This window comes from Mustela putorius, unplaced genomic scaffold (genome assembly GCF_011764305.1).
Source record: "Mustela putorius furo isolate JIRA1106 unplaced genomic scaffold, ASM1176430v1.1 tig00000224_pilon_pilon_pilon, whole genome shotgun sequence".
In the NCBI taxonomy this organism is placed as follows: Eukaryota; Metazoa; Chordata; class Mammalia; order Carnivora; family Mustelidae; genus Mustela; species Mustela putorius.
This window is the reverse complement of record NW_025421321.1, coordinates 2,087,854-2,103,625: the sequence shown is the minus strand read 5'-3', so window position 1 is coordinate 2,103,625 and position 15,772 is coordinate 2,087,854. Positions and strand designations below refer to the sequence as shown.

At 53.2% G+C, this 15,772-nt stretch overlaps 1 protein-coding gene across 2 annotated transcripts in view; it reads left to right on the top strand.

The window, feature by feature from the left end:
* The window catches only part of SH3RF3 (SH3 domain containing ring finger 3), a 368,285-nt gene that overhangs the window by 276,017 nt on the left and 76,496 nt on the right, over window positions 1–15,772 (top strand). For both annotated transcript variants that reach the window (XM_045077593.1, XM_004764328.3), the window contains exon 5: window positions 7,143–7,222. In XM_045077593.1, coding sequence (XP_044933528.1) covers window positions 7,143–7,222 — 80 coding nt within the window. The remainder of the gene's footprint in view (window positions 1–7,142; window positions 7,223–15,772) is intronic.

Below are 15,772 nucleotides of genomic sequence, written 5' to 3'. Positions count from 1 at the left end.
CCATGTCCCCTCAAGGCTCTGATACAAAGGCACATGGTTTCTTAGCAGGAGGGTCATGGTCAGAACCTTCCCACCTCCTCCCTGATCTCCTAGCTGTTTCACCCACCGCCCCATCCAGGCCCAGACACTTCCCAGAGTACACCTCACCCCAGGCATCGTCTAGACCCAGTGAGGGGCAGGAGACTCCTGTGGTCTCCCCTGACCAGCCTTCCTCCTGTACCCTGAGCTTGCAAAGCCAGGCTGGGATAGCCACCAGCTCTTAATGGCACCACAGCCTGTGAGCTTCACTAACACAGGTCTGTTTGTCCCTTTTGCACCCTTGGTGCCTGGCACAGAGCCTCTATGCAGGGGCTCGCAGAGGCATGGATGGATGGATAGACACACTGAATTAGAGTTGAACAGAAGAGTTTCTCAAAGCCTGTCCCTCTTGTAGCTTCTCCCTATATAGGAGGCACCTTCTGTTTGAAGGCAGAACAGATAGGTCATTAGGATATGACTAATGTTCACTTTGTGCAAAGCCAGATAAAGATGTCTTGGGTCTTAAAGACACACAGAGAAAGGAGCTATGTCTACAGGAGCTTTAGCACCTTCCTAGCTCAAGACCATCAAGCAAGCTGATTTTCATTTGCTAAACTGGAGCCATGTTGTGGATACTATTCTCCCATATCCTGCCCACCTTTTTTTTTTTTTTTTTTGGTCTTTTCCCTTAAGAAGGTTCTGGGATGCCTTATGAATATTTTGGCACAGCTGTGGCTTTTTGATCCCTAATATTGGCCCAGTAAGATGAAGGCAGAAGCTGGAATTTCCTCCTACCCCACCTAGAGCAGGGGTTGGCAAACTCTTTTCCAGGAAAGGGCCAGATAATAAGTATTTGGACTTGTGGGCAATATGGTCTCTGCCACAGCTACTTCTGTCCTTGGGAGCAAGCAGCAAATGGATGGGTATAGTTGGGTGCCATTAAACCTTCATTCACAAAAGCAGGGGGTAGCCGTATTGGAGCTGCAGGTGAGTCCATTGACCCCTGAACAGATCATGGAGACGAAGTGAGGGGCCGAACCCCAGGCCTGGAGTCAGCAGCTTGGATGCTAGAGGCAGATGCTGGTGAGTGAATCAGAGCTCCTGCAGAGAGAACAGCAGGGGGCTGCATTTGAGGTGAAGGGAGGCCTCCTGGAGGCCTCCATCCTGGGCTGCCAGACACCTTTCCCGAGTGCCTGCAAGAGAGCATTAGAGGTTATGTGTGTACAAAGCATGTCCTGCTCTCTCTCCTGGGACCAACCATCTTGTTCAGGCTCCTTAGCCTCTGACCCCAAGCTGCCAGCGTGAGCTCATCCAGCCCAGCCACAGCTCCCCCTACCCCCGCCGCCTGGCCCTGCTGGGTCTCCCCAGCCCGAGTCCCCTGGGCCAGAGCTGGAGAGGCACCCCAGGCCCTCTGGCCCTGCAAGCTGTTTGCAGCTCTTTTTGGAGCCAAGCAGGAGAAGCAGGCCATAAATGTTTCATTCTAAAGTTTTCTTTAGGAAGCACATTCCTAAGAGTCTGATTTACACTCCATGTTCCCGAGTGGTAACGTGTGATGAATAAAACATGCTTATTTCATGGCTCCTTGGGGTGATGACAGTGTTTTCTGGACTCATATTAAAAATTAAAACGTGGAGATGTTTTTCTCAGGGTCTTATTCTGTGCCAGTGTGGCCAGGAAAGCGACGTGGAGCCCCCATATGGCCTGCCAACTGCAGACCCCCCTTTCCCCTCTTCTTCGTCCCGACAGGAAAATAAAATGGCCCGCTTTCCAGTACGGCTCAGGGGCCCCATTAAAATGCAGCTCTGGGCCTCGAGTGTCTGGTAACAACCTGACAATTTAGAATCAGGGATCCACAGCCACAGCACAGCAGCCAGAACCTGACACTGGGCTTCCAAGTGGCAGAGGCCAGAAACCACAGGAAGCTGTGCGGGGCACAGGGCACCATGAGAAGCAACAGTCCAGGTTTTACTGACTCTCTGCTGCAGGGGTGTGTGAGCTCCTCACCCGTGCAGTCCCAGTGGGTCTGTCTTTTATCAGCTGCAAAAGGAGTCCAGGAAGGGGGGAAGTGCACTTTGTTTATGGGATTACATATTCTGCCTGGCCCCGGCCTCCCAACAGGTATGTGTCCTCGGGGGCCACTGGGTGTGTGTGGCTCCAGGGAACAACAGCACTGGGCCCCTTGGCATGCTGTCCTGCTCTTTGCTCACACCGTGGTCAGTTCCATCTGATGGGGCATCATATCTGACCTGTGCCCCAGCCGGCTGACCCTATATACACGGGGCTCCTGTCCAAAGGTCATGGATTATGGTTTTTTAACATTAGGCCCAAAGGGCTTGCTGGACTACCAGGTCCCTGGTGGTGTTGGCTGGCATCCCCAGACTGGGGTGCACTCACCTGCTTGGGCTGAACACCAGCTCATGTCCCTTCTAGAGTCACCCAAGAAGAATATGACGTGAACCTGTTTTATCAGAGCCGTAGACCTTCCTTGAGACAGAGCAGTGGCGTGGTTCCATGGTACGCAAGGCTGGGCTGTGCTTTGAAGTCACAGCAGAGATGTCCACCTGCTGACCTCTGAGATGGGGAGAATGTCTTTTCGAGGGCTGTTCTCCCAATTATTTTTATCTGAAAGCAGCTGTAGCGGCTTCTCCTTCCTTATTTTTATCCCTGCCTGATTTCTCTCACTCCTGCCAAGGCTTCACTAATCCCTTAAGGCCAGAATCATTTAAATTAAGCCATTAAAAATCAAAGCAATATCAGCAATGCGGCTCTTGGCTAGGAGGAACCAGGCTTCAGTCCCGAGACCCAGAAAGCCCAGTCCGGCATGGTCAGAGCTGGAGGGCAAGAGGCACAGGACCCCCTGGTATTGCATTAAATCAGTCTCAAACTCAACTTCATTTGTGCCGTGTGCTCAAGGAGCAACTTATTATAGGTGTAGCAGTGCCTCCACTGAACACTGTGCCTCCCAGTCCTTGGGAGGATGCTGATGATGAGGAACCTGGTGGGATGCACTGTGCTCATGAAGTTTTACTCAAAATCACTTAAAGGAGAGCCCATTCTTGCTGTGATACCTGCCAGCAGGTAGCAGTGGCCTGGCTGCCTCTTGGGGCTCCTCAAGTGGCTCCAAGATCTCATCAGTTACGGGGCACCTGGGTGGCTCAGTGGGTTAAGCCTCTGCCTTCGGCTCAGGTCATGATCCCAGGGTCCTGGGATCAAGCCCCGCATCGGGCTCTCTGCTCAGTGGGGAGCCTGCTTCCCTTCCTCTCTCTCTGACTGCCTCTCTGCCTACTTGTGATCTCTGTCTGTCAAATAAATAAATAAAATCTTAAAAAAAAAAAAAAAAGATCTCATCAGTTACGTTCTGCTCCGCTGGGCATGTGGTCCTCAGTCATCCACAGCTCAGCAGTCAGTGGGGGTCACCCTATCCACCCGTTGGCCCCAGCAACATTTCTCATCAGCTCCTACCAATAGTAACAAAAAGGAAGATCTGATTCAGAGTAGAATGGATGGAAACCCCATCTTGATCAGAAAGTCACACTATTCAGTTTTTAGGACCCTGAGAACCAAGCCCCAACGGGCATGGTCAATACTCGGTGGACACCGTGTACCCTTGGGCTCTGCATTGCATTGCACAGAGGAGGGAGACAGGAACACACACTCTGCTACATATCAGTCCTTGATACTTTCCATCTTGACCTTTGAGAAAAACCATTTTCACAAGTGTGATCTCTCTTGGTTGCTCCATTGTAGCTCCAAGTACTGGTTTGCTGTGCGATCCCACATATTTGCTTTATAGCATTAGACATACCGAGTTTCAACTAGAGACCAGGTTTCCAGCAAACCTGTCAGAAGGCCCTTCCCCTCTGGCTTTATTGAGGTGCTGACCCATGTCTCAGGTGGCTCCATGTACCTGGGCAGCCCCCTAGTCCTCCCTGAGCCTCCTGAGCCTCTGCCGCATGGAGCGTCCTATGTTTGGTCCCCAGGAGTTGGCAGACGCCAACAAAGATAGGGTCTGGAGCCTGAATGCCACAAGCACAGTCCCAGACAGCCTCCCCACTGCCTGGCAGATGGAAATCAATCTTCTCTTCTTCTCTGTCTTTCCTGGTTGCATGCATTGTTGCTTCCTGCTGGATTCGGGCTTGAGCTGGTCAAGGATCCTGGGGAGTAGAGCCCCGGGCTGACTGCCTTCCAGGTACAGCACCACTCAGAGCAATCCCCACACTGGGTCAGCAGTACTTTGCATGTGAGGGGCTGGTTTGGACTGGTTGGCTGTTTCAGGAGAGTTTATTTGGACAGGAGAAACATTGGTGAAAGCAGGGTCCTGGCTTTGGGCTCCACCTAAGCCAGTGACCAGGTGCCTCAGTGGTTCAGCTGATTGTCCTTTGCCTGCATGCTGCTGCCATCAGTCACCCATGGTCAATCTGAAGGGTCACCCCCAGGGTCCTCTCTTGTCCACTCCTGGCATCACCACATAGATGGCATCCAGGGAATGCAATCCAGGGAATCATGGAATCACCATAAACCAGTGTGTTCTTAAAACAGACCTCAAGTGATTAAGCCCTGTTAACTCTTTTTATATTACTTAGAAAATGTATCAGAAAACCATAGTCCCTTATTGATACTAAAATGATGGAAAACTTTTTAAAATGAGAGGAAGCGCCTGGTTGGCTCAGTTGGTTAAGGGTCCGACTCTTGGTTTCAGCTGCAGAGAATATGAATCCTTCCAGACCCAGGTCATGTGTGTGTCCTGGGAAGCCAGGGGCAGGGAGCATCCCACAGCTACCACCGCCGGCCCTCTAAGCATGCTGGTGTGCCTACATCCCCATGTTGAAGGGATCCTCCCACCCTCCAGTTTCCTTGTCCTGTGGGCAGCAGTCAGCATGGCTGATGATGGCTTCCCCTTGGAAAGAAACACTTGCTTCCCTGGGCCTGGAGACGCCAGCAAGGTTTTCCTTCTGTCCCTGAGGCCAATTGCTCTGCCACATTGTGGGGCCCCTGTAAGACATGGGTCTGGTCTCACCTCAGCCTTTCTCTCATCGCCTCTCTTTGCCTTCAAGGTAAAGACCAGAACCCTCATGTTGGCCCAGGGATCCATGAACAGACTGGCTCCACCATCCTTAGGTGCTTCCCGCTTGTCCCTCCTCCAGGCTTTCCTCTTCCCAGTTTTTCAAGCAGGCCAAGCTTGCCTCTCCCAGCCTTTGCCTGGCAGGCCTCTGCTCCTCCCTCACCTGCCCGACCCTCGCCACCACACCTCACAGGCCTGCGTGCCGCTCACAGAGGCCCTCTCTGGCCCCAGCGCCCACGTGACGTCCCTGTGGTGTGTTCCTGTGGCCCTGCCTCTATCATGACACGTGCAAAGCTTGTCCCCCGGTATGAGCACCATACTGGGGCCAGAGGCTGTATTTGTGCCCTGAGCCGGTCCTGACAGGTGGTCAGCCGAGTTTAGTGAGCACTGAGAACAGGCTCCATCCGGCCATAGCAACCCTACACCTTGGCTGCCCATCACACACAGTTCTGCCTGCATGGAGGGGCGAGAGGGGCGTTTCCCATGAACTCACCACCCCTGCCCCACACCCGCTCTAGGGAGTGAACGAAGGGCCCTGACCTTCCTCCCAGGGCCATTCAAGGAGAGCTGTGGGTCCTCTACACCTGGGGGGACCTGGAGCTGGGGGGCCACACCTGTGGAGGGCCTCTGGTCCCTGCCTGAAGCTCTGTGGAGTCTGGCCAGCTGTGGTGAGCTCCCCAGGCAGCTTTCCTGAAAGGAAATGGTTCTGAGCCTTTAGTGGTGTCTGTCTCCTCCGGCTGGTATGCCGAGCAAGCAAGAAGTCGCTCTCTGTTCAGCCTAGCTCCCACACAGCTCTCTGGAAACATGGTGCCTGTGCGTCAGCGGTAGGGACACAATCCATGAAGGGGCTGCCTTTGAAAATCAAAGTGATCTCTCACAGGAGGGACTCCTGTGAGACTTGGAGTTGCCTGGGAGATGTGAAAAAGTTACACTCCTGCATGCACATTCTCATTCTGCTAGCACCCCGTTGTCCAAACAAGAAGAAGAGGTAGACTTTCTGGCTTCTCAGAGGTGTGGATATGCTGTGGTCTGTGCACCTTTCCTGGTCTGCTGAGGAGGGAAGCTAACTGTCTGGCAATGCTGCCGTTAGCACACAGAGCTCATCAGCTGAACAAGGTCAGAACTGGTCAGCGAGTTCATGAGAAATGCGGCCCTCAGCCCTCCACGCAAGCAAGAAAGGGTCCCTTGCATTGTACAGTGGTCCTGCTGGCCCGGAGCACCTGCTGGGGCCTCTCTCATTCCATGTTGGTGATTTCTGCTTCTAGTGACCTTCACCCACCTGAGGACTACACCTGCTGTCATGTCCATCTCTGCCAGTCAGAGCAATGGGCAGGCCCCCCGCAGCCCACTCCCCTACCTGCCTCTTCTGAGGCATGGGCTGCTCCTGAGGCTTATTCTAGGTCTGCCTGGTTCCCCGTTCCTCTGGATGCAGTTCCCTCTAGAATTCTTGTCCCTTGTTGGGGGGGCCTAAAAGGGACCCTCTAGGAAGGGAGGAGACCCCTGGCTCACTGTGGCATCTAATACCTCTCCCCAGGAAGAGGGGTGCTGCTTGGGGAGGGCTGAGGCAGGACAGGCAAGGCAGGTGTTGAGGGGTTGGGGATAGCATTGCCCCTTGCAGCTGGGTCTCCAGGATTCTCTGTGCAAAAATCTCCTCAGCGAGATCATCATGCTTTGTTTGGGTGTTCTTTGGCAAATGCAGGAGCAATTAATTTAAGTTATAAGAATAAAAACAGTTGTCCCCACATGACACATGGTGCAGTGCTGCCCAATTCAGACCCCAACCCAAAGAGTGACTCTCTGAGCCATTCCTGGGGGGCACTTGGAAGCTGGTTCAGGACTGGTGTTCGCAGCCACCAAACTCCTTCACTGGGCTGGGGAAAAAAAAAAGTATGTTATTAACAAAAAACCCAGACATGTGGGACGTGAGAGTTCTGAAGGCTGGAAGTTGAGGCCAGTGAGGGGAGAATAGGTGCCTCTGGGCTTCAGCCTGACTTTGCCTTTCTCTTCCCTGGTGCAGGAGCCTCCTGTCAACTCATTCCTGTCCTCTCTTGTCTGTTTCCAGGACTCCTCTTCCTCGCCCGGACCCACCTCAGCGGCTGAACAGCAAGGCACCGCACCCAAAGTCCAGCTGCCCCTCAATGTGTGAGCTGCCCTTTCTGTTTTCGGGGTCCTGTGCCTTTGGCTCCTCCCTCCCACCTCTGCTAGCATGTACACGGATGGTTTCTGGAGGATTTCGGATTTGTTGTCAACCGGTCCGTTAGTCAACTAGTCAGTTAGTCAACTAGTCAGTTAGTCAACTAGTCAGTTTAGTTGCATCCTGCAATCTGCTGACAAGAGAGTGTGGAAAACAAAAGTCTAGCAGGTTCTTTCAATGTCACTGTCCCCAGGACATTTATAAGAAGGGGGATATTCAGATTTTGAGGGGCGCAGACACTGGCCAGCACGCTCACCAGCCATAGCATGGGGAAGTTCTCGGGGGGCTGGGAGGATGGGGTGTGGGGGCAGCGGGGGCCCGAGAGGCAGGCAGTCTTGTCAGCTCGGGGCAGTGGCTAGTTACCCAGTGCTCAGACATAGCTCCGTGTTTCACAGCCACGACCCCCATGGTTCTGGCAACTTATATCATTGCAGCTGCATGTCATCCCCAAATAGAACCAGATGAATCAGTGCCAGGAAGCGAGACGCTTATCTTGTTTAGAAAATTTGCTCTTGTTAAATCACAGCTCTTAAGAGCTACGTGCCGTTTAAAAATTCTTCATTTAAATAGTGTGCTGAGAAATTAGACTTCCTTCTACTCTTTTATTTGGCAATGAGCTCAGTTACTTGAATGAATGTTTTGAGGTGGAGAATATGACTCTGGCAAACAATTTGGCAAAGTAGATCATCCCACAGCCCCAGTGCAGGTCAAAAGGACACTTAGAACCTGCCCTTTTGCAGAACAGAAGGTATTCCAAGTGAAAAACACAAACAAACCCAAAAAATGCCATTTGAAAAAGCAAGTTGCAAAGCTTCGGAAGGTTTCCTAGAAGCTCTGGCAGATAGGAAATCCCTGAGCATCTCCCTTTATCTGCCCATGCTGTGACTGCGTTATTCCCACAACCAAGGAAACAAAAGGAAATCAAGACTTACCTATTTTTTACCTAGCTTCCTGAAGGGAATATAAATTAGTAAGCTACGTTTAGGTGTCTCTAGGTTGAAATTCAACTTTTCACCATCATTGGACAGAAGGTGCTGTCTTCTGTCCTGGTGTCCTAATAAGCACCAGTGACTTCCACTCATACCTGGCGGGGGGCAAGGAGGAACAAGGAAGGACTTTGCTCTTCTTGAAAAACTGGATGCAGGACCCCATCCCTGAGGAAGCAGACCAGCATCCCCAGGAGACTGTGAGGCACTAATGTGGTTGCCCAAATGAGGGGCAGGACACAGGAAGCTCTTAAAGGACAAGGCCCAGGTGTTTCATTTTGGGGCCCCTCTCCCCCACAAGAATGCCTGGCACACAGGCTCTTTCAGTAACTTTTTCCTTGTTCTGATGGCCAATGCCTTCCCATCCAGGGTGCAGAGGGCTTCTGGTATCAGCCCAAAGCCTCCGGCTCTTACACATCAGATCAGCCACCAAGAAGGCTGCTCTGACTTTGAGACCCAAAGGTTATGAACACAGTCCAAGAGTACTGTGAGTGTATACTGGAGGTCTCAGCCACGCCCAGCCCTTCTGTGTCGTGGAGGCTTTTTAATTTGGTATAAGTATGGAGTGATCTCTTTCTCCTGTCCCTACTCTGCCCTGGAAGGTGAGGAGGCCACTGTAGTTCCCAGCCCCCTGCCCCCTTCCCCATCCGCCTCCCCACAGAGCACGGAGTTCCTGTTTGGGTGGAGATTTTCATCTGAGTAACAGAAGGGAAACTGATGAGTCAGATAACGTCGTTGAAAAGATGGCAAGTATGTCTGAGCAACAGATGAGTCATGACTGGTGTGACCCGGATTGTCTGTTGAGAGTTAAACGTGAGCTCACTGTGGCTATGGAACTAGCTCCGGGGCAGGGGCACCCCATACAGCATTCCACAGGATCTATTTTGAGAGTGTAACCTTTGAAATCACATGTTTTAATTTGATTCCCGGGGAGGAGAAGATGATGCTGACCTCAGCCCAGCAAGTAGGGCACCAGCCTGCCCATCCTCCTTAGCTCCAACAAGTCAGCTGTCCCACGGGTATGGTGACTGGTCTCTGGGGGGACCATGGTTGCTCTTTATCAGACTGTTATTCCAAAAGCGAACACAGGTCATGTGCAAAAGTTTGAGACTGAACGTGAGAAGAGCTGCCTTTGAAAAAACAGCTGCAGCAACAAGTGTGCTGCTGGGAGGGAGCTGGGGAGGGAGGGAGCTGGAGAGGGAGGGAGCTGGGGAGTGTGCACATGGGAACGACCCCAGGACCTCGGGAGCACCCCACGGTGTGGGCTGAGGTCAGTCAGTGCTACAGTCCCTCCCAGGGGCCCTCATTCTGTAATCCTCATAGCACGCGGGTTTGACCACCACAGGTCAGGTCCTATGCTCGGGTCACGAGCCCACGTGATTAAAAAACCAGACCCCTAAGTTCTGCCTTAGGTAGCAGGAAGGTCTTGTGTCCTTCTCCTAGCATAGAAAGGTGTCTGCTGGCACGGCCTTTCAGGGACCCAGTGGCCCTGAAACACAGAAAAGGGGTCTCAGTTTGCCCATGCAGTGCATGGAGGTGGCTGCTGGTCTTCAGATCTGTGGGGCCTGTGCCCTTCCTGTTAACTTCTCTAGTGTTGCGAAGCCACCCAAAGTCCACCCCGGCTATTGGGCTTGCTGTGTTTGTCTGCATAAGCCACCGTGCCTCCCAGGGACTGAAACAAGTGTCAGGTCAGGGAAGGCCCATCTGGAAGTGCTACAGCATTACAGTACGCTTGTGATTAGGCCCACTCAGACTGGGGCTTAAAATTCTCCCCTCCACTTTAATGCAGGCGTCTCAGAGCCAGACAGGGAAGTGAGGACCAAAGGGGCAGGCAGAAGGGAGAGGACTGAGCCAGCTCCAAGGTCTCACCAGTTTGGCCCAGTCTCTTGGAGGCTGTGCTGAGGACTCTCCTGCTGGAGGGGCGGATGCACAGGTATCAGGTGAGCCAACACAAGCCGGACGCTGCTCCCTGTTTGTCCCAGTGCCTGTGGGTCTGCATGCCTGTGGGCCAAGGGCAGGCAGAGCTGTGGGCTCTGAGAGCCTCCTCGCTCAGAGACCTGAGCGTAGCTCACCATCTGGGAAGGAAACTTCCACAGACAGAGGGGTACAGTTTATCCCTGGGGGAAATCCAAGAGCCTCCTGAAGTATGTGACTGCTTGTATGCTGCCTGTGAGGTCTGGGAGTCGCTTCATGGGAGCCAGAGAAAGCCCAGGATGTTGGGGCGAAGGGAGTGGGACTGCCTGTTGACTGGAAGTCCTGGGTGAAAGGCTGGCCACTCCATGGCTTTGCGACATTTCCCCAGATGCTCCCTGTTCTCCCCCCGGAGCATGTGCACCTTCAGTCAGCCTTTCGTCAGCAAGCTGGCATCAGCTCACTCCTCCCTAGCTCAGCTGCCACTCCTCCCCAGCTCAGCTGCCACCTCCTACAGGGGGACTTCAGTGGCTTTCTTCCCTGACCCCATTGCATCCCCTGCAGACCCTGACATGCACCTGTGCTGTCTCCGCCTTCCCCAGAGTGGGTGCTCCTGGGGCAGGCTCCTCCACCACCTGGCCGCACATGGCAGTCATTCTGTAGACATCCATCAAATGGTACAGTCAACTTGCTAACCTGAGCTGCTGCGACCCTGGTAACCAGAAGGGCAGGAGCAGAACGCTTCACAGGAGTAACTGAAAAGAATCTATTACTTATTCTAGGAGAAACATGAGCAAGCCATATAGAGGAGAAAGGTTTTAAATTAATGAAGGCACTAAAATATTTCAATTCACTCCTTGATTAGAGCTGAAGAAAACTATAGATAATTAACACAAGCGAACATCTTGCTACAGAAATGAGCAAGCGATGCGGGTGAGTGACAGTGTCCTTGGAGATGTCCAGGAAGCCGCTGGTAAAAGCAGACAGGGTGTGATGCTAGGCTGAGGGGCCACCACCGATGGATGTTCCCATGTGCATGCCCTCCATCCAAGAGCACCCCGGGGGAGGTTGTGGGGGGGCCTGATGCCTACCCTCAGGCTCACACCTTTAGGCTGGAGGAGTATAACCTGAAAGCCCCAAATAACCCACAGGATGGTGGGAAAGAAGGCTCTCTGAACCACATTCTTCTACGATTGTCTTCAATAAGATATTTTTAGTATCAACCTTTGTGTGTGAAGTGACTTCTGGGCCTGCGGGAGCCATCCCTGTCTGACCCACACATGTTTTTGAGATGACCCTGAGCCGTCGTGGAAGTCTGTGTGGAGCTGAAGAGGCCTTCTGAAGCAATAAAAAATGAGCATGGGCCCTGGGAACCATAAGGATGAGGACTGTATGGGGACTGCCTCTTCCGTGCCAGGCCTGCATGGCCCCTGCAGGCTCCAGGAGGACCGGCCTGCCACTCTGAGCACTGGGGTGTGGGCATCCAGCCGGCTCAGAGACCGTCAGCAAGGCTGTTATGGCTGTGTGCTGCAGAGGGGACACGGGTGGAGAGGGAGTGAGGAAGTGGCACTGCTGTGGCTGTTGGTGCGCAGAGCAGAGACCAGGAGGGCGGGAGGTGTCTCGCTCGCTGTGGGCAGGGCCATCCCTAAAGAAAACTCATCCCCCCACCCTTCCCAGCGCCCCTCCCCAGCATGAGCCCCAGGCCAGAGATGATCTACAGACACCTTGTGCAGAAGTGAGGACCTACACAGCCATCTGCTTCTGCTTTTCTCTCTGAGGATCCCAAAGGAAAAAGAAGTGGGAGGGGCAGAGATTTTTCAAGGTGAAGTCAGACTTATTTACATTCCAGTTCCCCCAGCAACGCACACCTAGAGGCCAGACTTGACGTTTTGAGACCAGAGGAGAGCTTACTCATCCGCAGAACAAACTGGAAATAAAGATGGAAAGAGCACACACATCAGTGTCCTGAGGCAGACCAGAGCAGTGCCTCCCGGTGCCGTGGCCGCAGGAGCTTCCTGGCTCCAGAACCCCGCCTGGCCCGCCCTGACCTCGGCAGGGCCCGCCAGCCTCCCCTACGGCCTCTCGGCCTCTCGTGGTGCCCTGCCCCATCCGCAGGCCGTAGAGCCCCGCCTGCTTCCCAGTCACTGCAGAAACACAGGTCCTTGCCATTCTGAGCCTTCGTTTTCTCAGCTGTGACGTGAGGGTCACCCTGGCCACAAGTTCACATGGGGCTTAGGCAAGATCCTGTGAGATGTTGACACCTGCGCTCCTGCCCTCATCCAGCCGGGCTGGTGGCCCACGGCATGACTGTTCTTAGGACTCCCAGACAGACCTCTTATAAAGAAGGTGCAGTTAGTTTTTGAGGTACAGCTGAGAGTTAAAGACATGTTTTGAAGAAGAGTAGTCTGTCATCCCTTGGAGGTGATGGCATTCCTGGAAATGACACCCCCAAAGAGGACTGCCCACTGAACGTTGAGTGAGTAGAAAACCAGAAACTGTGAAGGAAACATCAGCTTCCGCAGCTAAGAATCCAGATCTCCCATGTGAAGACTCAAGGCAGCGCAAGATCCAAGCCTGTCTGTTTGCGAACTAATGGCCATGATGCTGTCTGTCAGCAGGTCCCATGCCAGAGCGTGTGACAGGCGGGCTGTGGGGCTGGTGCCGGTACCCCTGCTCCAGGGCTCTGTAGGCCCACACGCTTAGCCCAGTCGGACAGACGGGGCAGCGGTGTCCCGCCACATTCACCTCCAAGTTTGGTCTTTTTCCTGTTTTTGTCATCAGGAACTATTCTGTGTTCCTTAGAAATAACAATGGACGTTTGATAGAAGACTTTTCTGACTTAAGAGACTTGATCAGGGTGGCTTGAGGCCCATGATGTAAAGAATCTTTTTTTTTTTTTTTTCATTGTTGTTTTGATGGGGAAGGATGGAAACTCCCTTTTTGTGCTGAGAGTTGAATGCAAAGTCTTTGTTCTATTGAATGTCATGGAGATCCTCAAAATGTTCAGGGAATGAGAATCGCCTCCTTCCCAAAAGACAGTTAACTTTCAATTATTTGATGGCTGCTCCCCCAGGATCTCAAACATAATTGTCAGTTCTGATGGCTCCTGGTGTATTTATTGCACTTGTTAACACTTGCTTGGTTTTTAAGATCTGCAGTGTGCTTCCCCCACTGCGGAAGTTGGGTGCTAATGCATGTCACTTACCGAGAATGCTGTGGGCCAGTGCAGTGCCTTGGGCTGCTGAGCCAACGTGAGCCTTACATGCTTGCCTGGGGTCTGTCCACTCACTGGGAGGGCCGCACATGACTGGGCATGTGTCCCCCGTCCATAGCTTCAAACTCCATTGAGCGGGTGGAAGGTGCAGGTGGCATGCAGAAGTCACCCGGATCCCACGGGCTGCAAGGATAGGTGGAGGGGCGAAGAGACAGTCAGTCCCTCATCAAAGCTCCATTCCCTAGGCCACCCACAGGCCCCTGTTCAGAGGGCTCCCTGATTCCCCAGGAGCTGGTCAAACCGGTTTGGAAACAATGGTTTTCAAACTCCTGTTTCTCCTCCCCTATTCCCTGCCTCCCCCAGCTCACTGCCTTCTCTGCTGGCTTCTGTCTGTCTGGGTTCTCTAGGGCAGCTCAGCTCCCTCCTGGACAGACTCAGGTCTCTCTGCTCTCTTGCCCTGTAGTTCACCCTTTGCTTCTCCTTTTCACTCTTCTCCTCACTGCTGAGACACCAGTACACTGCAGCCCCATCCTTTCTGCCTTTTCTTGCCTCCCCATGGTACCCATCCCCTCCTGGCACAGTCCCATCTCCACACCGGCCTCCCCAGTGAGGAAAGCTGATACCTGTTTGCGCTTGTTTTTGTGTTTGAGGTCAGCCAGCAGACCTGTTTCTAGGATGAGCCCACACACATGCAGTGGCACACACAGGCACACTTCCCTTCAGCAGTCTTCGTCTTCATCTCAACACCAGAGCCCCTGTTTTATCCTTCTTTTATAAAACAAGAATTTATTGGGAGTCGAGTAGATGCCAGACACATTCTAGATCCTGGGGATAGAGTAGTGATCGAGACAGATAAAAACCTCTACCCTCGTGGAGGGTACAGTGTAGCGGGGAGTAGAGGGCAGCAGGGGGACAGAGGAGAGCTCCAGATAGAGGGGAGCATTGGGGCAAGTTTAGCATATCGGGGGACACGCGTTGGTGTAGAGCTGCCCTGAGCCAGGATTTGCTGGTAACCCCAGCTGGAGACGGATACTCATGGTCCCCATCCTCCAGGCTGGTCTGGGCTTTCTCTGCCGGGGCTGTCACCGTCCTCTGGCTTCCCAGTGGCAGCTGGCTGCCTTGCACCAGGATCCTGGCTGAGGACAGGATGATCTGTCATTGGAGGACCCAACTGTTTAGGAGTCCTCATATCCCCCGCGACTGGCGAGATGAGAGTGGAAGAGTGGGGCCTTTAAACTCTCCAACATGATGCCCTCTTTGAGGAGGTCAGCCAGTCTTGAACCTCCACACATGAAAGCAGCCTTTGGAAAAGGAGTCTTTGTTCAGGCAGAGTCCAGGCAGGTGGAAAGCTGTGGAGCACCACTTGAGGACACAGGTGCTGGCCTGCCAGCCCCGTCCTTGGACACCCAGTGGGCCCAGAGGGAGGAGGAGGATGTGCCCGAGGTGTGTGGGACATCGTCTCTTCCTGGGCCTGGGGTCCGAGGAGGCAGCTGGCAGGGCACAGGCCAGTGGTGGGCCTCGTGTGGCATTACGGCTCTCCGGGGGCCTCCAGGCATGGCTGCAGTGGATGCTGGTACCCATGCCTTGTTGACCAAGCCAGGGATGAGAGCCCGGCCCCTGTCACCCCTGCTGGGCGAAGGGAACAAAGGCAGCAGTTCTTCCTCCCTGCCTGACCAAGGAAATGTGACTGTTTGCTGAGGTCTGTGCTGCGTGCACACACACCCCAAGGTGCCGTCACCCCCAGCTTGGCACTGTGCTCCTGGCTGTTGTGTATTCACAGAATCAAAGAGATTGTTCTCCCCCCATGAAGAGACAGAATGAGGCAAGCACACAGGATTATGCTTCAATTACATTTCCTTCAGAGCAGGCACAAAAGGCATGCATTGCTGTTGTTCACAAGCTTCCCACGGCCCCAGCCATTGCCTCTCCTTTCCTCTTGTGTTCATCCTGCCCTTGCCTCCCGACATGAGGCCACCCCCGAGAGGTTAAAGGGCAAGCCGGGGTCTGGGGCACAAATGCAATTATCACATGACTTTCTTGTTTGTGGTCATCCTCTGTCACCATCAGAGAGCTCCTGCGAGTCATCAGATGTGAAAACAGATGACACCCTGGGTTCTCTTTGTTACCTGGGCATTGCTTCAAAAACCTGAATCTTTCTGTCCATGACAAGCAAGGGGGCCCCCTCCAGTGATGGCTTCCTTTATCCTTCCTGAAGCTCTGAATCCTTCTTGGCCATTGGTGTTTATCTTTTCAAACAGAGAGATATCAAGATGTAAGTCATCCTTTCATCCCTAAGGAAAGAGGGAGGAGTGGGGGTTGACCTATAAACAAAGGAAATTAACCAGGCAAGGCCTCCATTGAATGAAGCAAAGGCACCTGCATTGTTT